The sequence below is a fragment of the Phaseolus vulgaris genome, chromosome 6 (assembly GCF_051622355.1).
Source record: "Phaseolus vulgaris cultivar YP4 chromosome 6, ASM5162235v1, whole genome shotgun sequence".
NCBI lineage: Eukaryota > Viridiplantae > Streptophyta > Magnoliopsida > Fabales > Fabaceae > Phaseolus > Phaseolus vulgaris.
In genome coordinates this window covers 14,490,658-14,513,459 of record NC_143503.1, presented here as the reverse complement: position 1 = coordinate 14,513,459, position 22,802 = coordinate 14,490,658, and the positions used below count along the sequence as shown (strand labels likewise).

At 30.0% G+C, this 22,802-nt stretch overlaps 1 protein-coding gene and 1 pseudogene across 4 annotated transcripts; both read right to left on the bottom strand.

The window, feature by feature from the left end:
* Nucleotides 1-5,229: 5,229 nt before the first annotated feature.
* Nucleotides 5,230-7,723, bottom strand: LOC137830961 (E3 ubiquitin-protein ligase RZF1). 4 transcript variants are annotated; one of them, XM_068638400.2, is made up of 3 exons: nucleotides 7,629-7,717; nucleotides 7,109-7,210; nucleotides 5,230-6,457 (listed from the first exon to the last, which is right to left on the bottom strand). In XM_068638400.2, exon 3 carries the CDS (start codon nucleotides 6,430-6,432, stop codon nucleotides 5,671-5,673), a length of 762 nt encoding a protein of 253 aa, XP_068494501.2. In that variant the 5' UTR covers nucleotides 6,433-6,457; nucleotides 7,109-7,210; nucleotides 7,629-7,717; the 3' UTR covers nucleotides 5,230-5,670. The 4 variants fall into 4 exon arrangements, with proteins under 4 accessions (XP_068494501.2, XP_068494500.2, XP_090159113.1 ...); XM_068638399.2 differs by lacking the exon at nucleotides 7,109-7,210 and having other exon boundaries at nucleotides 7,629-7,723; XM_090302987.1 differs by lacking the exon at nucleotides 7,109-7,210 and having other exon boundaries at nucleotides 5,230-6,507.
* A 13,158-nt stretch (nucleotides 7,724-20,881) lies between these two features.
* Nucleotides 20,882-22,480, bottom strand: LOC150027176 (uncharacterized; annotated as a pseudogene).
* Nucleotides 22,481-22,802: the final 322 nt, after the last annotated feature.

The window sequence follows — 22,802 nt, the reverse complement described above, 5'->3', positions numbered from 1 at the left end:
TTAGGGTGTTTCATCCAGCACCTTGTTAATTTTAGAATTTAATTTCTATAATATAAAAGTTAATTATAAAATAATTATTTTACCTAGAGGGTATAAGAAGAAATATCATTTTCATTATTAAATGGATTCACCTATCCCATACATGGTCCTTGTCTTGCAAAACTTTTATAATTGAGAAAGGATTAGATTCAACTAGTTCGAGAAAGAGGATTATGTATTTAATTATTTGGTAGCATCATAAGAATGTAAGTATTGTGTAATAAAGATTTGTACTAAACATTTTAGTGTAATTATAGAGAAGAGCACTAAAATGCATTTAAGATAGTGAAGACAAGTTTTGTTCCCTTTTAAATATGATTTTATTAAGTTATAACCAAGGGGAGAGTTGTGTATTGTCTTAAAATTGGAGCTTGATGACAAAATTTGTTTTTAAAATGAGAAAATAGCTTGACACATTCTCTTGTCACGGACAATATTTTTTATGTAAAACTTGTAAACGATACATGCGCCGGTTGTCTTATATCGGAATTTGTTTTCTATGTTTGTAAATATTGTGTCTTCACGGGGCATTTTTAGAGGGTAATTTATTTTTATTAAGAATTAATATATTTTATAATAAAATGTCATTTAGATAGAGTTAAAAAAAGAAATTAGAAGTTTAGTAATTTCTAAGAACAAAGTGGTTGCTTCAAATTCGAAAATTTAAATTTTTGTCTAATAGGGAAATTTCGCAATTTTTAGAATTGATAGTATGTTAAATTTGAATAATTTTTTTATATGTTTTGTTTATAAATATTTTTTTAAAGTAATCATTACTAATTAAAAACCAGTAGTTATGATTTTGGCAATTAACTACAATGAAATTATTTTTTGCGGATATCATTTAGATATTTTTTATTAAAAAAAAATAACTTTCTTTTGTTTTTTTATGTATATGGTTAAAGTAATTTTTGTAATTAATAGTAATTGAAATATTTATTTAAATAAAACTTATAATTTAACAAATTTAAATTATTTTATCTAAATAAAGCATTTAAAATAACATCCTAATTCATCATCTAACCTAAAAACTTATATTTATTGTTCTGATTTTAGTTCCATAACCCTTCTTCTTTTCTTTCGCACACGATTCTTTTTGGAGATCTCACATCGATTAGAGATGTGAACATTCCATAGTATATAAGTGGGTGTAAATTTCATATTATAAGCCGATTTTATAAGGTTGAGTTAGGCTTAAAATCAACTTCTTAATATAGTATTAGAGTAATTTAAAGTCTATTCTAGTGAGAGTTCGTTGGACTTATTGGGCTACCCACTAACAGACCTTCCATAATATATAGTCTCACACATGAGTTAGCAGGTCTTGACGTGAGGGGGGTGTTGAATAACCCACATCGACTAGAAATTTGTACATTTCATATATAAGTGAGTGCAAATCTCACTTTATAAATCGATTTAGGCTTAAAGTCAATTTCTTAATCGATTTAGGCTTAATGATTTATTAAGATCCCAATATATTTTTTCTCTTATCAGAACCTTGATCACACATTTCCCTTTGTGTGATTTCTTTCAAATGATGTATTACATTCCCTTATTTGAAGAACCTTTGTTTTGCTAAAAAAATATATAATTAATGGGTTGACTCGTTCGATATCCATCAAGTTTACTCATCGGTATTTTCCCTCTTATCACAACCTTGATTACAATTTTTTTTCCTTTGTGTTATGTCATTCAAACGATGTATTTCACTTCAGGAAATGACATCCTTAATTTCATTGAATCAACATATTTGATCATTACTGATTTCTATAACTATTTGACCTTTTTCTTATTATTATTTGCTACTCTAATTAGATATTTACACAGGTATAATTTCTTTCTTAATAATATTTGGCATTGAAGAAAATAAAATGTGTATAATTTTGACATTGAATCCTTGTTAATATCATGTTTACTTTGCTATGATTTTATTTGTTTTTGTAAAAAAAATATTTAATTGATATTTGAAACAATAAAGAGGTGGAAACAAATATGATACAAGTATACTTGTTATCCAAGGATGGGATGGGCATAAGACAAAAATTTGATATCATGGGATAGGGATGTGATGAAATTTTATCTCATATGGACTTACAATGTCTGATATGGAGTTGTAGAGATTGTTTTTATAGAAATTTTACATAGCATGAAAGTTGTTTCTTTTAAAGTAAGTCTCCATAAATTTTATTCAGAATTAGTTAACCCTATCATATATCTTATCATATCTAGAAAAGTTCAATTCCTTCTTTCAAAAAGTATATTCAACTTCAATTTAGTCAACCCAAACCTTGTTGTCATTGGGTTTGGTCACACCACCCTTTTGGCCAAAATATTTCCTTTTTTGATATATTATTTCATGTGCCTATAGTTCATTCTAACTACCATTACAATATTCTTTTATTTCCAATGTTATTTCATTCTCATAATCAATTAGAAAAGTCAACATCATGTAAGTCACAAATCATTTTTGTTTATATTGGAATTGACGATGAACTGTGAAAAATTATCAGAGAGAGATTGCAAAATCAAGTAATGAGAAAACTATTTCCTAAATTTGCATTTTGACTTCTCAACTTGCTATATTAAATCAATCATTTTAAGGATAAGTAGTTCAACTTGAACATTTGATGACACAAACAAATTTTTAGATATATGGTATCTAATGTTGTAGGTGACATGAATTGTCTCGTGGTGAATATCAGATGAACCGAGTCACAATTGAATCGTGATGCTTGGACTATTACGCTCTTAAGTAGACAGAATTGGACCTTGATTATCAGCTATAACTTTTGGCCTAGTGGTAAGCGCTCGATCAAACAATTGGTATCAGAGCCAATGTCATGAGTTTGATTTTCAGTGGGACAATTGTTTAGGGAAAAATTGTTGTGAGTTGCACAATTGTCCTTTGGTGTAGGCTAGGTGGGTCAAGTTACAATCGAAGAATTTGATTTCTTGTAGACAATTGTTGAGGAGGAGATTGTTATATGGGACTTCAATTGTCTCGTGATGGAGGTTAGGTGAGCTGAATCACAATAGAATCATGATGTTTGAATTATTACTCTCTTAAGTAAAAAGAGTGGAAAATTTTGTCCTAATTTTTGTTTTTTGTAAAAATAATTTTAAGATATTTTTATTAAAACATTTTCGCAAGAGGATAAAATGATTAACATTTACTAGCTTATACATATGAATAGTCATGCATCGAAAAATCATAATGACAATAATTGGACCGAAATCATAGAGAACAACAGAAATTCAAAAACGCTGAAGGAAGAAGAAGTCGAGGTCGTCTCAACAGTCAAATTTGATTGAAAAAAATGTTTCATGTTTCCAACATTTTTTCTCTTTTTCTACAATTGCACAAGGTGATTTCGATTTCAGAAAACCTACTAGACATTCTTCGTTTCTCTCTGTCATCAACTTGGCGTTTTCCGACGAGAGAATCAACACACACAAAAGTACAATTTCGCCATTCAAATCCCGAATCACTCATTTTCGCTCTGAAAAAAGTATTTTTTTCGTGTTTTCCTTAGTTTCTTCTTTCAAAGACTTTGAGTGATAACTCTTGGAATTTCGTTTACTACGTCAAACAAACTTAACGTCGTGTCTGTCAAGGATTCATTCTATTAATTTTCTTACTACAATGACATTGATGATTTAAAGTTTGTACCAAATTAATATAGTGACGAAAAACATATTTAACCAAAAAATTAATCACCACTTTAAGATTTCTTTATACATTATATTTTTTTCTCCCAATTTATTTTCTAGAATAACTTCCTTTATCTCTTTAAAATTTATATCAATCAATTTTCTTATACTTCATCTATTTTTTACTATAGACACATGATATTATTCGTCTTTCTAATATAAATTGTTAGGATTTCAAATCTGAGTTTGTTTCTGTAAAGTAGAAATGAGCCTAGAAGACTCTGTATATTTATTGTCTTAAAATTTTAAATTAAAAGTAGTATCTTAATCTTCTTATATGAAATTATTATGCTTCATTGATAATTGAAAGCGTTAATTTTACAGTCAATCTTAACATTATAATAACTGGTATTAAAAAAAAGTTAGCAATCAAGAATATTACGTGATAAAACTTGAAATATTGCGTTGAAAACAATAATGTAAGCTAGTAAATGTTAATAAAAATTATACTTGAACAACAACAAAAGTAAAAAAACACACGACAAATTATTTATGGGTGGCCAATTTAAGGTTCAAACTTTTAAATTTTTTCATTCATATTTTGACTCAATGATATGTGCAACAGAGAACATCTACGAATTAGGCTCATGTGAAATGCTATTTTTCTAAGGTTGGCCCAGCATAATGCATAGACAATGATTAAAAGTTTTGTATATATTTTTTACTCTTCTATTTATTTATTGGAAAAGAAAAAAAAATGGTTGTATGAAATCAAGCCCAACAAAAACTATATAACTAATCAAACTTTTTCCTATTTATGTAATATTTTTAAAATAAAAACTGAAATCAGCACAAAAACTTTATATATTTTTTGGATAATAGATAAAGTGTTTACTTAAAGGGATTACACTTAGTTCCACTCTATCTATTGATGGTAAAGTTATGCATGATTTTAAGCATTTAGTAGGACTACATTATGTTTAATACCTCTGATTCATAATGGATAGCAGCTCTCAAACTGTGGTAATTCTCCAAAAAATTGAAATTCGGAAGAATAAGCTGCACCAATAGCAAGTAGAGCTATAACAAATGTGAATGTTTGTAAAACAGAATAGGAATAAGCTGCAATGAAAAACGTGTAGAGAGTGATAGAACTGGTTTAACATGTAAAAGAGAAACGAAGGAAAGTATAATGAAAACAAGAAAAAGATGGTATATTCTTTCGGTTCAGTCTCGAAGACAGACTGAGAAAAATATAAGCAGGGTATTTGAGATTTGACAGACCCTGTTAACACATTTTGCCCTCCTAACAATACTTCTGATTTCTTATCTAAGTTTCTCTTTCTGCTAATTAACTAATCAATGTTAGAGTAGAGAATCTATGCAAATATTGATGATTACAGTAATATAAGAAAAATTAAACATATTTCCATTCAAAGATGATATAAAAGTTTCATCTAAACTCATGGTAAGTGTATTCTTGTGGTCCTACATTTTTCTGTTTATCATTGCATTGCATGCATGTACAATTTTGTTACGTGGTATGTTTGTTCCCATAAGTTGGTAAGACAAGAAAATACAAGAATATCAAAGGAGGGTATAATTGAGGACAATTCATATGTATTTAGGCTAAGCCCCTTTCCTTCCCCTTTGATTCCTTCACCTGCCATCTCCCGAACACATCCTTAAAGGATCTTGCAAATTACCGCTGCACCAACGTTGAAAACATCTAAGCTACAGAAAATCCGAAAAGGAAATTGCTTCCAATAATATTTGTATTTACAAACATTTTCACATACTTGTAGGATCTAGTATCTATATGGGATTAGTTAAAAGCACAGCCTGCACATACTTCATGTTATTTAGATCACAAGCATTATTTGACAGTCAATTACCCTTTGTCCAGGAGACATAATGAAACTTGGTTAATTTCTGCCAGTGTTCTGGTCAAAGAGTTGTAGAAGAGTAGTATCTCTAGTCTCAGCAGAAACGATTAAGTATCTGAATTAGAACAACAGAATGGCTACAAAAAGTAAAAAATGACAGTAGGTTTCTCCATCCATTGTTCAGTTGTCTATTCTCCCTGCCCCTAGAGATAGTATTGTCACTATTATTATCACTGGCATTCCATCCGCCCCAAATTTGAGTACCACGATCACGAGAACTAGAATGTCTTTCAGGAGGAAGCTTACTACGGCAAACAGGACACGAGTTATGCCGAACTAACCATGGAATAATACAGTCTGAGTGGTAAATGTGGTCACATGGCATCTTCCTGACCTCAGAACCCACTTCAAATCTTTCTATACAAACAGGACACAGTGAATCAAAGTTGAGGTGCTCACGTGTGATCTTAATAGTTGGCAAAGCATTAATTGAAGATTGTGATGCACCAAACTGGTAATTTGTAATGTGTTGATAAGAGAATTCTTCTGGATCAGAACTTGACTCTTGACTAGGAAACATAAACACACTCCAAGTCCGTTCAGGAGGTTGGCTAGAACCAGATCTCCTAATCCCAGTACCAAAATTTATGTATCTACCACCCATTATCTGCCTCGTGAAGTTATCAACAGCATATCTAAACCCAGTTCTTGATTCAGAACCTCTTCGCTCCACTACTCCTCGCATGTCATTAAGTTCATGCAAGAAGCCTTCATTGCAGTAAGGGCAAATGGCCCTCCCGGCAATCCTGATTGGCTGTCTGCATGAGTAACACCAGTATCTTGCTCCACTTGACATCCTTTTCTTTTACTGGAAACTTAGACTGAAAAGATACACTGTAAGTTTCCTTTTGTTTCTGCACCAGGTATAGAACTTAAAAAAAATAATAGTCATCAATGAAGTAAAGATAGTATGGGCTCTAACATTGACAACAAAAAGTAAAGAACTAACACGTCCTAAAGATTTAACCATGGGCTATGCTGGTGAAATCTATTGGAAGCACACCCTATGCTCAATTTCATTTAGTATATCCTAAGGTTTATGTTGAAATCCCAATTTCATTGTGATCTTTATAGCAGGAAATATAGATAAATACAGCCGCAGTTGCAGTTCCAGAACATGGTATATCCATAAAAGGAATAAAATAGAAAAGCTGAGAGAAAAAAATAGGAAAACTACAATTATTCAGAACCGCCAAGAAACAAAACAAAAACAAAACATTCTTTTAACCCCCAACTACCCTCGTCACCAGATCAGGTACATGAATCTCATAATGATATTCTGGACCTCCAACAAGGGATGCCATAAAATTTGACTTAAAAAAATTATGAACAAAAAATACACAAGTAACTTTGTACAAAGATATTGAAAATCTAAAACACCCTTTTTTTCACCTACTAATACAATCAATAAAATGAACTAGGTCTCAAAAGTAGATTGGATAAGAGGTCAAAGATCTAGAACAAACTCCCACCTTCTCCATGGGTGGGTTCAAATTCCCTTGGCACCACTTTCCCGTTTGGTGGGTAACCCTCCACAGGGAGACTCTCTAACGCCAAGAGGTCAGTTTGAATAGCTGCAAATAAAATTGATTGCAGTTCAAACCTGTGCAGTAATCCTCTAGGTTAAACTCTATCCACTGTTCCAACATGTCATTGGTGTCCTATCCAATAATATTGGGATGTCTCTCATTTCTACCACTTTATTGGAATCAAAGAAATTTGTTTTGGATCTCTCATGAATGCCTAATTCCATGTAAGAGTAAGTTTTGAGCTTGTGAATTTGAAATCCTTTTCACCAAAAACCAAGTATATATTATAGCTAATTAGGCTTCCATTTATACTAATCATAATCATAAAACATTGAAGACAATTATTATGGCAATTGACAACTTTTATCATTATTATTATTCTGTTGAAAAATAATTAAAAAAAAACACATGAATCAAGAAACCCTAGGAGTAAAGAAAAAATTCAGAGATAAGAGAGACTAACCCGTCACAGAGAGAGAACTCCTTGAGTGAGTGAGTGACCTTAACAAGAAGTTAGTATGTATTGAAAGAAGCTTGAGCGTTTTGAACGGGTCTGAGTTTATTTTCATGTTAATATATATATATATATATATATATATATATATATATATATATTATAGAGAGAAATTTTTTTCTTAATTACTAAAACATGATAAAATAATTTTTTTGCAGAAATAGAAGATGACAGTGATACATATTTGTTGGAAAAAAAAATTCCTTATAATAGATAATTATTGCATCATTATATTAAGCTGCTTAAATATAAATTAATTCTAGTATAATAGAAAAATTACCGTATGTTTATAGTTTTCTTAATTTTATATCTGTTTATTTTTTTGAGATAAGAACTAGATGGTTGTGATATTTTATGTATGAATTAATTTAATTTTGCTAATAAATTAGTTTTATTTTTATTATTTAAGTTAATTTAAATTTGATTAAATAAATGGTTCAAAATGGTATTTACAAAAACATATTTTTTTGTCATGTATTTATAATCACTAACAATTACGCATGCCACTTCAAAAAATAAATTAACTAAAGTAACTGGATTTTTTTAAATTATATTATACTGTATTTTGGTCTGAATATAATCTTTAATTATATACAAATTATTAAAGTATAATTTTATTAATTACCGAAAAATTAGTGAAAAAAATAAATATTAGGTTAAAAAGGTTATTTAAAAATATTAAAAATGTTACTTTATAACAATTTCATTTATAAAAATATAAACTCCCTCATGAACAAATATTAAATTTCTGATCAATTACTTTTCTAAAATTATTATGACTTTTTAAGTACTATTATTATATATAAATTTATAGAAATAAAGTTAGTACATATGTATTTAAATATCTATATATTTATATATAGAGACAACTAGAGGATAGGGCCTTGTATTGTATTCGGATAAACATTATTGTTGAATATTTTAACTTTTCTTTTATTAAAAACTGTAATAGGAGTTACCAATAACTAAAAAAAATATTTATTTATTTCAAACAAGATTGTAGATATTATTGTTTTTAGTTTTTAATTATTTTTTCCATTATCAATAGAGAAAGGTTATTTTTAAAATATAATAAATGCCGAATAAAAACTAATTGGGAGAAATATAAATAATTAATATGAAATAACATTTCAATCCATTTAAAGTAAGATTCTGATTTTAATAAAAAAAAGTTAAAACGAAATATTTCAATAAAATGTTTTTGTTTTCATTATATATTTTAAAATTAAAATTTAATTGTGTTATTTTAAGATATACGAATTTTTCTTTGTGAATCGGTGTAGGGACCTAGAAACTTATTTAAGAATAAAAATTTATGAAGTATAAATATTTTATTGTTTAAGTAAATAGTTTATAAATAGAAAAAAGTTAACTAGTCAGACTTTAGATTATCTTTTTAAAACATCTTTCTATCTTTTAGACTATCTTTTCAAAATTCCTTTCTCTCTATCTTTTAGATTTATGAGTAATTGTGAAAATAGGAAAATTATAAGTGAGAGTTGAATTATGATTTAATTAAATTTAAATTTGTTTCACAAACATTATTTGATTAGTGGTGTTAAGATGATGATTTGGTTTTTAAAACAATCAGTAAAAGTTTTTCATATAATGCATCGTGTCAAACACAACTTGTTGAACATCTAAATGATTCAACATTGGTGTTTGATGAAGCCTTGGTGAAGGTGTTTGATGAAGTTTTGGTGAAGATGCTTTGGTGTCTAGGTAATTTAGTTGTGTCTTTAATTTTATCTTTTACTTTAAAGAGATGATGATGATGAATCAAAAAACAATGTTTTTAACTAGTTAAAAAGCTTTTTAACTTATTTTTGAATAGATTTATGAAAAGTTATAGTTTTTCAATCTATAAATTTTTACATCAATTGAATAGAATTACGTAACCGTTTTAGATTTTTATGAAATATGTTTCATATACTGAAAATCATGTTTTAATGTGTTATATAAGAAATGTTTTCAGTTTGAATTCTTTTTATATAAGAGAAATTTGTTTTATACAAAATATTTTTTTTTAGTGAAATCATCAGATACCTTCAAGTTTTTAATAGATTGATTTACTTAACTACATCTTTCTATTAAATTTGTTTTTGTTAATTCTCTATTAGAAGGGTCTGCATTGTTTCTGGAAAAAGGTTAAGATACATACTTTCGATTTTTCTTCAGATTAAGAGCTTTTAGAATCAAGTTTTTCTGAGAAATCGTTTTTCGAAAGCTCTTTGAGGTTTTTCTTAGAGCAAAACTCTCGTCATCTTGTTTGAAGCCAAATATATTTCATTGTTGCGGTGATATTAAAAGATTCAGTTGTGTTTCTTGATTCACTGTTTAGGTTAATTCTTTCTTTTTTTATACTTTATTGTATTTTTGTATTAGTCTGGGACCAAGATAGGTTTACTTGGTAAGTTTCTCAGTTGTGAGAAGGTGTTGCAGTGAAAAGTTTATGTTCTTGTTGTGTTCAAGAACAGGTTTGTAATTTCTTGTAAAGAAATTGTGTTGTCTTAGTGAAATCCACCTCGGTGTGAGGTGAGACTGGATGTAACTCTTTAAAAATAGTGAACCAGTATAAATTTATTGAGTTCTTTTCTCTTACTCTCTGCACTTTTGTTTTTATTGCTGATTAACTGATAAGTTCAAGCAATTGTTTTTGTTTTTGTAAGAGAATCGATTGTGTTTAATTGTTGTAGTGTTGTATTGTAATTTTGAAATCTTTGAATCTGCTGTGAATAATACATACAATATCTCTAAAGTTTGGTTCATAACAATTCATAACATGTTTTTTTGTAAATCAAATCTGATTTGAAATCTCTAACAAATTTATTTGTGTTCTGCAAAATTTTCAATCAACTATTTTTACGGAATAATTCATTGTTTTTTTTAATTAGTATTTGTAAAGATTGAGAAAATTAGTCTTAGAGTAGAAGTGGTAAAATTAAAATGACACCTGAATATTTTATTATTAAATTTAAAAGATCATATAAATATAAATTCTGTTATTCAGGTTTCATTTTAAAAAGAATCACCATCTCTCTAGAAAGTTATTTTTCCTTTCCTCTCCCTTCTCTCTAAGATTATGACTTTCTCGCTCATTAGTTCAACGATCAGAGTCCACCATCAGACTCCTGCAGTGAATGCTACAAGACAGCCCGATCAAAATCTCTGATAGAGTAAGTTCATTTTTGCTCTTCTCTTTGAGTCAAATTTTGAACTTGTTAGGTTGTTTTGTCCTTGCTATGCATGTGACCCTTTTAGTTTCAGGGTTAATCTTTGTTAGCTCAGGGTCCTAGTGATATAGTTAGATTTTTTATTAGGACTCTGTGATGCAGGTTAAGTTACCTTTGAGTTCTTGGTGGTTTTGGAGCTCTTAGTGAATATCTACTAAATTTCAGGTAAGAGCTAGCCTTAATTTCCAATAGAACATTAGGCTAGAAGATCTGGATGTGAGGGTGATGTGGTCACCAGTCTCAAACTTTCTTCCAGGATTGTTTGTTTTAAGTATATTAGAAATTGACTGAGATTTGAATGTGAAATTTGATATATGGTTGCTGTTATACAATTATAATGTTGTTAAGTATTGGTTGTTTGATGTTGATTTAGAGTAATTTCAGCTATAACAGGGACTTTGTTATTTTGGGTGCTCTCTGGTGTAATTTAGATCAAACTAAACTATTTTCGTTCAATCCAAATTTCCTGGGTGCTCTCTGGTGTAATTTAGATCAAACTAAACTATTTTCGTTCAATCCAAATTTCCTGGGTGCTCTCTGGAGTAATTTAGATCAAACTAAACTATTTTCGATCAATCTAAAATTCTTGTGTGCTCTCTGGTGTAATTTAGATCAAACTAAACTATTTTCGTTCAATCCAAATTTTCTGGGTGCTCTCTGGTGTAATTTAGATCAAACTAAAATATTTTCGATCAATCCAAAAGTACTGGATGCACTTTGGTGTCATTTAGCTCACACTAAAATATTTTCGATCAATCCAGTTATGTATACACATATAAACATTACTATTATTATTATTTTTGCATAGTTTATTTTGGATTACTATTGTTAAATAACTTCTTAGATATATTTGGATTGATAGAAAGTTTAAATTATATGTTATGATTGTTTGGTGTATTGATGTGTTAAATGAAGTGTGCAATGATCTGAAAGTAAGATCAAGACATAGTATTTTCTGGAAAGGAAATACAGTATTGAGATTGTTATTAAGGTGTATTGATTTGTGAGTATCCTGTGAATGAGACGATTATGACTCTACTGATATAATGGAATCACATAGATGAAGTTATTTAGTTGGTGAGAGTCGAAAGAGGTCCATTTGGCTGAGTCTGAGGTTTGAAAGAACTGATCAGAGCAGATCAAATGGATTTAACCCATGAGTGGTTGAGATGATGAGATACTGAGATAATTATGTGCATGGCTGTGTGGATTTCACAACAGTAGTATGACAGGTGCATGTATCTGGATGCTAATTTCAATACACGAGTCTTCTGGAAGTAGAGTCAAGTGTCTATGTGATATGAGTCAGTGGAAGTCTGACATGTGAAAGATGAATATTGAATTTTAATAGACACTTGATGATTTGAGAATTTGTATGAGACTTGATGATTTATGTTTTATTAATTTCAAATTGAAATTTTATAGAATTTTGTTTTATATAGCTAGCTTACCCTATTATTTGTTTGTGTTGTTTATTTATCTGTGATGATTGTGTATTTACACGGGAGCAGATGATGTTACAGGTGATAAAGCTCCTCAGTGAGTAGCTGGATGATGGAAATATTTTTTTTTTTTTTGAACAATTGTTTAATTTTTTTTGTAAATATTTAAAGTCTTATGAAGCGAGATATGTTTTGAAACATTTTAAGAAAAAGTTCTGGACATTTTTTTCTTATGTTTATATATTCATTTTAATATTTTATACAAATTATTTTCTTTTATTTGGGAAAATATAGGGATGTTACAGTATTTGTTACTTAAACTTTAAGAATTTTCTTTATGTATTGTTGATACATAAAATTATGATTTTAGTATTTTTAGTTTCAAAAGTTTTCTAAAAACTCAACTTGTTGTTTTCTTTGTAAACAAATTTAGAATTTTATTTCAATATTTCTTTATCACAAAATTAATCCATTAGTTCACAAAATAATCTATTGAACTTAATCTTGAAATTTTCAAATCTTTAATTGTACCTTTGATTTGTGTGATACCTTTTTGATCGTACTAAAAGGTTTGTTAAAAATTCTAACAAGTTGTTTTTAACTAAAACAGATTCATTTTTTCAAACATTGTGGGTTTTGATAGAAGTTATCTATTGTTTTTTCATAACAATCTCTATGATTTGTTGTAAACCAAATATTTTCAAAAACCTTCAAAGAACAATTCACCCCTTTTTGAACTTAGCTTTCCCTTATTTCAACAATTGGTATTAAGAGGTAGGGTTTGAAAATTAATCAAGTTTTTTTAATTGTTATGTTTAAGGTTCCTTTTGCTGGAGGAAAGTCTATTAATAGACTTCCTATGTTTGGTGGTGCGAATTATTCTTTCTGAAAAGTTAGAATGAAAATCTTTAAGGAATCTATTAATAGGGGTATTTGGGATGTTGTGGTAAATGGTTTTTTTATTCATATGCATGTTGTTAAAGATGAAAATATTGAAAAAAATGGTCCGAATGGTCTACAGCTGAAAGTAAAAAAACTCAATGTGATCTTGGAGCTAAAAACATTATTACATCTGCTTTGAATCGGAATGAATTTTGCAAGGTCTTTCAATGCAGCCCTGCCAAGGAAATGTGGGACATTCTCGAGGTTACTTATGAAGGCATCGAGGATGTGAAAAAAAAGCAAGGAAACATGCTCATATTCAGGAATATGAGTTGTTCAAAATGAAACAAGGAGAAACTATCGTTGAGATGCAGAAAAGGTGCACACACATAGTGAACCACTAGACATGCCTTGGAAATGTCTTTGATAAAGAGGAATTGAACATCAAGGAAATGTCTAGATAGAAGTTGGCAACCAAACGTTATACCAATCAATGAATCCAAGGACTTATCAAGATTGTCTACAACAACTTTGTTTAGAAAGCTAAGAGAGCATGAGATGGAACTTAATAGGCTGCATGAACAACATAGTTTTGAAAATAAAGCTAAAAGCATTGTCCTGAAAGCCAGTACAAAGAAGAAAGGTCTGAGTGAGGATGAAAAAGATTTAGATCAAGATGAATCTTTGAGTTTACTTACAAATAAATTAGTATATTGTTTAGAAAAAAATCGTGATAGGGCTCAATTCAAGAATATGTATGCTTCTAAACCTAATGATTCTAGTTATGCTAACTACACATGCTTTGGTTGTGGTAAGCCAGACATATTAAAGTGGATTGTCCAAGCTATTAGAACAAGGATAAGTCACAAGGTAGAATAGCAGACAAAGGCAAGGGCAAGAAAGCATACATATCTTGGGAAGATAATGACATGTCTTCATCCAGTGATACCTCTATAGAAAGTGAAGAACCGAACCTTTGTTTTATGGCAGATGGAGCATCCAAAAGTGATTCAGTAAGTATTTGCTCTACTGATTCTGAGGATTATGATCAACTGCTACTTACATTTCATGAAACACAAGAGGAGGCTAATAGACTTACTTTTATAGGAAACAAGTTAAAAAGTGTAAATAACTTTCTTGAATCAAAAGTAAAATCATTATAAAAAGATTTGCATGATTCTCAAACTAAGCTTGTTAATCTTGAACTAATTTGTTTGCATGCAACCTGTAAATGTGCTGAATCAAGTAAAATGAAAAAGAATTGTAAAAATTGTAAACCCTTGGAGAAAAAAAATTAATATCTACTTAACGCTTTATATGAGTTCAGGGTAGAGATAATATAGAAATTGTTCTAGGATCTCAAAATGCAGTGTTTAATAAAAGTGGTTTGGGTTATAACTCTAAAGATAAGAATAAAGTCAAAAAGTTATCTAGTTTCTTTGTGCGTGCAAAAATAAAACATGTTTCATTTAATAGCTATGAAAATTTGTATTTTATATCTTGTTTTTACTTCAAGAAGAAGGGTCATACTTTTAGAACTTGTAGACTCAAGAACTATCTTAAGGAAAGGTAGTAACTTCTCTGGACCCAAAAACTAAAGCTACCATTTTTTTTATTTTGTTTTGTAGAAAACAAAAGGAAAAATAGGATTAAACTAGTGCTACCTTGATAATGGATGTTCCAAACACATGACAAACGATATGTCACAGTTTGCTATGTTGAAGTTAAAATCAAAAGGGTATGTTACCTATGATGACAACAACCATGGGAGATTTCTTGGAAGAAGAGATATAAGAACTAAATTATCAACAATCATCAAGGATGTTCTATATGTTCAAGGTGTGAAACACAATCTTCTCAACATTAGTCAACCTTGTGACAAAGGATACAAGGTGAAGTTTGAATCTAAAAACTATAAAATCTACAATGAAGACACTTGTATGGCAATCTTCACGGGTAAAAAGTTCAAGAACATCTATCTCCTTAATATTCATCATAATACTTCTATGAATGAGTGTCTTATTTCAAAAGATGATGAATCCTAATTGTGGCATATGAGACTTGCACATATTTATATTGATCACTTGAAAAGATTAAAATCTAAGGATCTAGTTTCTGGTTTACCAAAGATAAAATTTGAAAATAATAGAATTTGTGATGCATGCCAAAAAGGGAAACAAACTAGATCTTCTTTTAAACTCAAAGATGTTATTTATTCTATAAAGCCTTTAGATATTTATTGGGACCATCTAGAACTGCTAGTTTGGGTGGAAACTATTATGCCTTGGTTATTGTAGATGACTTCTTTAGATTTACCTGGTCATTATTCATTGCTTCTAAGAATGATATATTTGATGTGTTTAAGAAATTGGCTAAGGTTTTACAAAATGAAAACTGATGCAGTATTAAATCCATTAGAAGTGGCCATGGGGAAGAATTTCAAAAGTAAAGATTCAATTTGTTTGGTGAAAAATATGGAATTACTCAGTTTTTCTTCTCCTAGAACCCCACAACAGAATGGGGTAGTTGAGAGGAAGAATAGGTCTCTAAAATAACTTGCTAGGACCATGTTAAATGAATATAATATTCCTAAGTATTTTTGGGTTGATGTTGTAAACATTGTTGCATATGTTTTAAATAGAATTCTTATTAGGACAATCTTAAAGAAAACACCATATGAATTATATAAGTCATAAGTCATCTTAGAGTGTTTGGTTGTAAATGCTTTGTTTTGAATAATGGTAAGGATAATCTTGGTAAGATTGATGCAAAATCTGATGAAGGAATATTTCTTGGTTATGTTTAAAATGAATATGCATATAAAGTTTATAATAAAAGGCTTTTAATTGTTGAAGAATTTGTACATGTTTTTTATGAGACTAATAATTATATGCATAAGCCTCTTAAAGATGATATTTAATCAAATGATTTAAGAATTGTACTCCAAAAAAAATCAATCAATTTATATAGAAACAACTGATTCTATTTTAGTTGAAGGATAAGTTGTTAATGCATATTTTCCTAGAGAATGGAGAACTCCCAGGGATCTAATTCTGGATAATTTCATTGGAAATATTGAGAAGGGTGTATCAACCAGAAATACACTCAATAATTTATGTGAAGCAATGACATTTGTTTCTCAAGTTGAGCCAAACAATGTGACTGAAACAAGATGAAAACTAGTTTCTAGTTATGTAAGATGAGTTAAATTACTTCACTAGGAATGAAGTGTGATCTCTTATACCAAGAACACATGATATGAATATAATTGGAAAAAAGTGGGTCTTCAGAAACAAGATGGATGAACTAGGTGTCATCACTAGGAACAAGGCAGGGTTGTTGCAAAGAGTTACAACCATAAGGAAGGTATTGATTATGATGAAACTTATGCTCTTGTAGCAAGGTTGGAAGTTGTTAGACTTCTGTTAGTTTTTGCTTGTATGAGTGGCTATGATACAAATTATTCCAAATGGATGTAAAATGTGCCTTTTTCAATGGTTATAATGAAGAATATTTGTATCATAGCCACATGGGTTTGAGGATCATAAATTTCTAAATCATGTGTACAAACTCAAGAAAGCCTTGTATGGACTGAAGCAAACACCTATGCAATGGTATGAAAGGCTAAGAAACTTTTGTATATCTCAAGGGTATGAAAGATGCATGACAAACAAGACACTCTTTATTAAGAAAAAGAAAGATGACATCATTTTGGTATAAGTTTATGTAGATGATATCATTTTTGGTTCAACCAATGAAGCTTAGTGTGAAGCTTTTATGAAGGCTATGAAAAGTGAATTTGAAATTTCTATGATGGATGAGGTTAACTATTTCTTAGGACTTCAAGTGAAACAATCAAAGGATGACATTTTTATATGTCAAACAAAGTATTGTAATGATTTGTTGAGAAAAATTGAAACAGAGAAATGCAAAGCTATAAGCACTCCTATGTCAACAAGTTGTCATCTAGATCAAGATGTGCCTGAAAAGCCAATTGATCAAACCAAATATAGAGGATAGATAGGTTCACTATTGTATCTTACTGGAAGTAGACAAGAAAATTTGTTTGTTGTATGCATATGTTCAAAGTTACAATCAACACCAAAGGAGTCACATTTTAATGCTGCCAAAAGGATTCTGAAGTAATTGAAAGGAACTAAAGAAGTTTGTTTTTGGTATCCTTGTCATGTTTCTTTAAATTTATTTGGCTATTTTGCCTTTGACTTTGCAGGATGTAAGATAGACAGGAAACTTACAAGTCGAACATGTTATATACTTGGATCAAGTTTAATCTCATGGCATTGCAAGAACTAAGCATGTGTGGCTTGTCAACAACAAAAGTTAAGTACACAGTTGCAGGGAGTTGTTGTGCACAAACTTTATGGTTAAAACAACAACTAAGTGATTTTGGGATAATCTTAAATAAAATTCTTTTATTATGTGATAATATTAATGTTATAAACTTGACTAAAACTCAAATCATGCATTCACGCACAAAGCATATTGAGATTAAACATCATTTTCTTCGTGAATATATTTTAAATGGCAATTGTGAAATAAAATTCATTAGATCAGAGAAACAGTTAGCTGATTTGTTTACTAAACCACTTACACGTGATAGATATAACTATCTTAGAAATGTGTTAGGCATCATTAGCCTAGAACATGTTTCTTAAGATAAAATTAATTGGTTTAAAATTGTTATTAATTGATTATTTTATTGTAATATTTATTACTTACCTTTTTTTCAATTAACTGCAATTTACTTTAAACAAATTTAAATTACTCTATTTTGTGCTAATGTGTTTTATGTTGAGTAGTTTTTCTGTCGAGTAGTTTTTCTGTCGAGCTCACTTGAATATCTATGGCGTAAAATTACGTGGCAGGGAGTACAAATTAAAGCACATTGGTTTGTTCGGATTTGATCTTGTTCAAATATTTTTTTTTTGCAGCTTTTTAAATTTTCATCTCTATCTTAGGTAATCAATTCAATTTTCCAGCACAGATTAAAAATTTCAAATTCTCGTAACATTTGTTGAACGATGCATTAATACCCTTTTCAAAACTGTACTTTCTCATAAATTTTGTTGCACATCTATATCACCTAATATTGAACAACACAATATATGATATTTTTCAAGCTTCCATATTTGATTTCTCTTTTCAAGTTTGAAAATTAAAAGAAGCAATTGCATCTTTGCAGAAGAAGAAGAGATCCAGAGGATCATCTTCTAGCTCTCGTGATTATCACTTGGTTGATTTGAAAAACCACTGAATAAAAATTTCTCAGCTTTTAAGAAAACACTTCTTTCAAAAGAGATAAAGATCAAATGAACTTGGATTATTTCAAGAAGTGAATTAACAACTTAAAATCTACTAGACATCTTATTTGGAGACGTCAAAGCATCTTATTCAACATTATTAACTTTTGAATGTTGACAGGGTGTTCGAAAGAAAGCACCATCCAACCAAGCACATAATGAGACCCCACACTTATTGTCTCGTGGTGGTCATATGAAGTTAGAGTTAAAGTTGGTTCAAGAAAATATTAAAGCACATTTTTCTTCTACTGGGAATAGGGTAGATTTTTTCAATCCTCCATCCCCTGCCGTGAGAATGGAATAATGCCCATCTAAAGTGTTCGAGAACATGAACTTCTGAGGAATCACAATGAACAACAAAACAAAATGTAAGAAAAATGTTTTGTTTTTGTTATTTTAAATTCAATGTATGTTTAAGTATAAAAAATTGTTTTTATTTTTTGTAGTATTCTCTTGTTGAGGAAACAACACAAGGGACTTTTAATCCTCATGATCGAAAGGATATTCTTACTGCTATTATCAGATGACCGAAGCACCCCGAACGAGTTCGTGTTGTTGGATACGGTGTGGGGATTCACTCATACTTTGGAGCCTCATCACAATGCAAGGATCATTCCTCCAGTGAACCTAGCCAAGAGTATATGTAAGGAAACAAATAAAGGATGAGGTCACTCAAGAGATCAAAGAAAGCTTAATGGAGGAGTTTGACAAGCGGATGGATAAGGAGTTTGAGAAGCGGTTGGAAGGTTTAAGACTCTCACAACAACCACCTGCTATGATACAACATGACTTATCCCCTGTTAGCATAGTCAACGCTAAAGAGAGTTGTTCAACTATTGAGCCATCGGGGGGTGACTTTGGCTCAATTGGCCAATGTGTCTCTTCCTTCTCATTGATAAACGTCATGGTGTACAAGGTCCTTTATGCTAATGTTGCAATTCATGTGCCGACATCAGAAGTGACAATTGTAGTAGAGGCACTACATACCTTCATTGTTTGACCTAGACATCTTGTTAGACCTATATCAGTATTTATGGTATATCTTCACACTAATATTCTTACATATGAAATATGTTATATTCTTACTAATTTATTTATTTATTTATGTGTACGAGGAACCTAAGACAAAACTGTTTGTGGAAAAGAAGAAAACATTGTCCATTGATGATCTTGTGGTAGTATTGGTGGAAGTTGTTATGACTATAGGTACCAACCCCACAAAGATTCAATGGGATGACAATGTTTTTAGCAGAGACAATGATGTACCATTGTATGTACACATGTATGATTTGTTGGAGATTGCATCGAGCAATCAGGAGCTGAACATAACAGTTGTGCAATTATGGATGATGTAAGTTCAACTATTAAAACCTTTATACTTCTTATTTATTATATTATTAATAGTTTATTAAAATTTAGGTATATTTATGGATTATGCTTGGATGAGGGGAAACAAAATACATATGCATTTTTAGACCCTCAACTCATTCATTGTGTAACAAAAGACCAAAAACACAAACATATATCACCAATACCTTAATGAAGGGAGGAAATTTTTTTTTTATATTGCTCTGTATATCCACGAGTAAGTTCATTTCAATTAAATAAGTTATACTAAACTATTGAAATAAGAGAGCCTAACTAATTTTGGATGTAGGCGTCATTGACAACTACTAATCATATAAGTTCAAGATCATACCGTTGCATGGTTTTTCTCCTTACATAAGAAGAATCCTAAATATTTTAAACAAATAGTAGATTGGTTAGATAATTTCATTTAACATTGATTATTACTTCTACATGGCACAATGTTAGGTGTTCTAACATGATTTTTTTTTTCTTGCAGTGCTTATTCTGGATATAACATATTGAGTGGTAGACCAAAAGCAAGATCACAAAATCTCCCTTGGATGAACCTCGAGGTATTTAAAGTAAACATGTTCAATCACTTCAATGTATATCATTGATTGATCTAATAACGTTTATTTTTACTTGTAGTGCAATAAGCAGTTTGTAAGTTATGAGTGAGGTTACCATGTGATGCAGTGGATACTAACCATTGTGCGAGCTAGAATTGATAGAGGTTAAGATCAGGTTAAAAATCAATACACTGAGAAATTGAAATTTAGTGTTTATTACTTCTTGACTCATCGAAACAATTTTCAAATGTTACATTTTTTCAATGACCCACATTCGCTAGACTCAGAAGCATGGGAGTATGTTAAAACAACATGGTCAAAACATTTTGTAACCATATATAACACCTTAGGGTAGATGATTGATTAAAACAACATTAAGTTTTTAACCGTCATTAATAGTTGTTTCTACAGTAATGTTCCTTCTTTCGAATTCTTGAATTCATTAATAATTGAATCACAACTAAAATTTTCACCTATTTCTTTTTCAATGTAAATAATCATGTTGTCAACAAGAAATTCATCTTCCATTCTATTTCAAAATCTTGTTTTGATAATCTTCATTGCAGAAAAATGATCTTTTTGTCGTAGTTGTAGAAACATGAAGAGTTCAAAAAAGACAAATTAAGTGATCAATCAAGTAAAATGTACTTGACTTACCTATTCTTGCCAAAGATTAACACAATTCAAGTATGGTTGATAAATTCTTCGGATATGGATGGTTAGCAACATTGATAATAAAATGTTGAAGTTGAAATTTTAAATTGATCTTCTCTTGTTCACTTCTTTATAAGTATTCTTAGAAACTAAAGCATTAGTTAGAGTTAAAAGTTTTGTTGTTTGCTCACTAAACCTGTCATTTAATTCTTACTGTTGCTTATCCAATGTAAACAAAAAAAAATATATTCACTTTGAAATGATGTTTTACATTTATATGATCTTTTTGATATAGAGAACGACCATGCCATGCAACATAAGTAGAACCAAAATAAGGAATACCAATGTCATGTTGTTCATAAAACAATATTACACTGTTCAACAATTTTTTCCAATCTTCATCTCTTAAGTCTTGAAATTGTTTCTACAATGCACGATAAAGACAATTAGTAATTCTCAAAATCTTTTCCATAAAGTGTAAAATAAATATGAATTCAATTAAAGAAAAAATATTAAAAACATAATTAGAATCTCCCCTTTGAGAATAAGTTGACCCATTAACAATATTTTTTTGGAGAACTAAACAAGATGAATTGTATAGCTTCATCAAACAACAAATGAAATGAAAATGTGAACTACAACAAGTATCACCAAATTGTTTTAAAGAGTCATTTTGATTTTTTTCCTTTACTAGTTTTAAGTTCACCCATTTCTAATAATTGAGCTACTTCATCTAATTCAAAAACTTGTAACTTATCATGATGTGTACTAGTGGAACACACAACATTTACAATAAAAGCCAAATTTTTAAAAAAGTGATGAACTAGAATAACTTCTCTTGAAGCAATAATGCACATAATAAGCACAAGGATTATCACTACTAAATAATACTTGCAATCCATATCATTATTAATACAACCCAACTCGACAAGCAGATGACCAAGGACACCACAGATACTTCACACCTAGGTCAGTCATCTCAATATACAAGACAAGAACCCCAAAACCTCAAAAGAGCCTTAACAAAAGAAGAACTAGACATGGACCAGAATATCAGTTGTTCTTTCTTCTTTTCTTTTTCGAAGACAAGTTTAAGTAAATAAATTGGGATCACTTTGAGGGTTCAAATAGAAGAATAAGCTAGATTAGGGTGTACTTAGTTTAAATTGGGATTGTACCAAAGCCCACCTTAACCTAGCTTCTAGAAACCCACCCATGTGCCACCCATGTGCTCACCTTTGACCTAGTTTCTAGAAGCTTGTAGTCATTTACATCCCTACCCTTCCTCTCTTCCTCTCTAAGGCACTCATCTCTATAAATAGGGTGTCTTCCCTCTTGTAAATCACACATTGAATTTTGAAATATAAAGGAAACTTTGCAAGAGTATTTAGTGACATTTGTCTCTTAAAAATTGGGTCTTATCTTGAGTATTTTTGCACTTCAAGTGACGACTTTTCACCACTTATCTTTGAGCCTTCTTCCCCTCCAAGTGGCGTGATTCCTTATTCCACAAGCATCTCTTTATCTTTTTGTTTTTCTTTCCTTTTCCTTACGCCATTCTTCCATACTTTTATTCATTTATGTTTGACTCTATTCATCATCTTATGCTTCTTTTCATGTCCTTCATTTCTGCACCTTCATCATCATAATCACCATATTTGTGTTTACTCTT

Bases quoted from the DNA above. Each gene is read 5' to 3' on its own strand.
- LOC137830961 (XM_068638399.2), bottom strand. From the start codon at position 6,432: ATGTCAAGTGGAGCAAGATACTGGTGTTACTCATGCAGACAGCCAATC.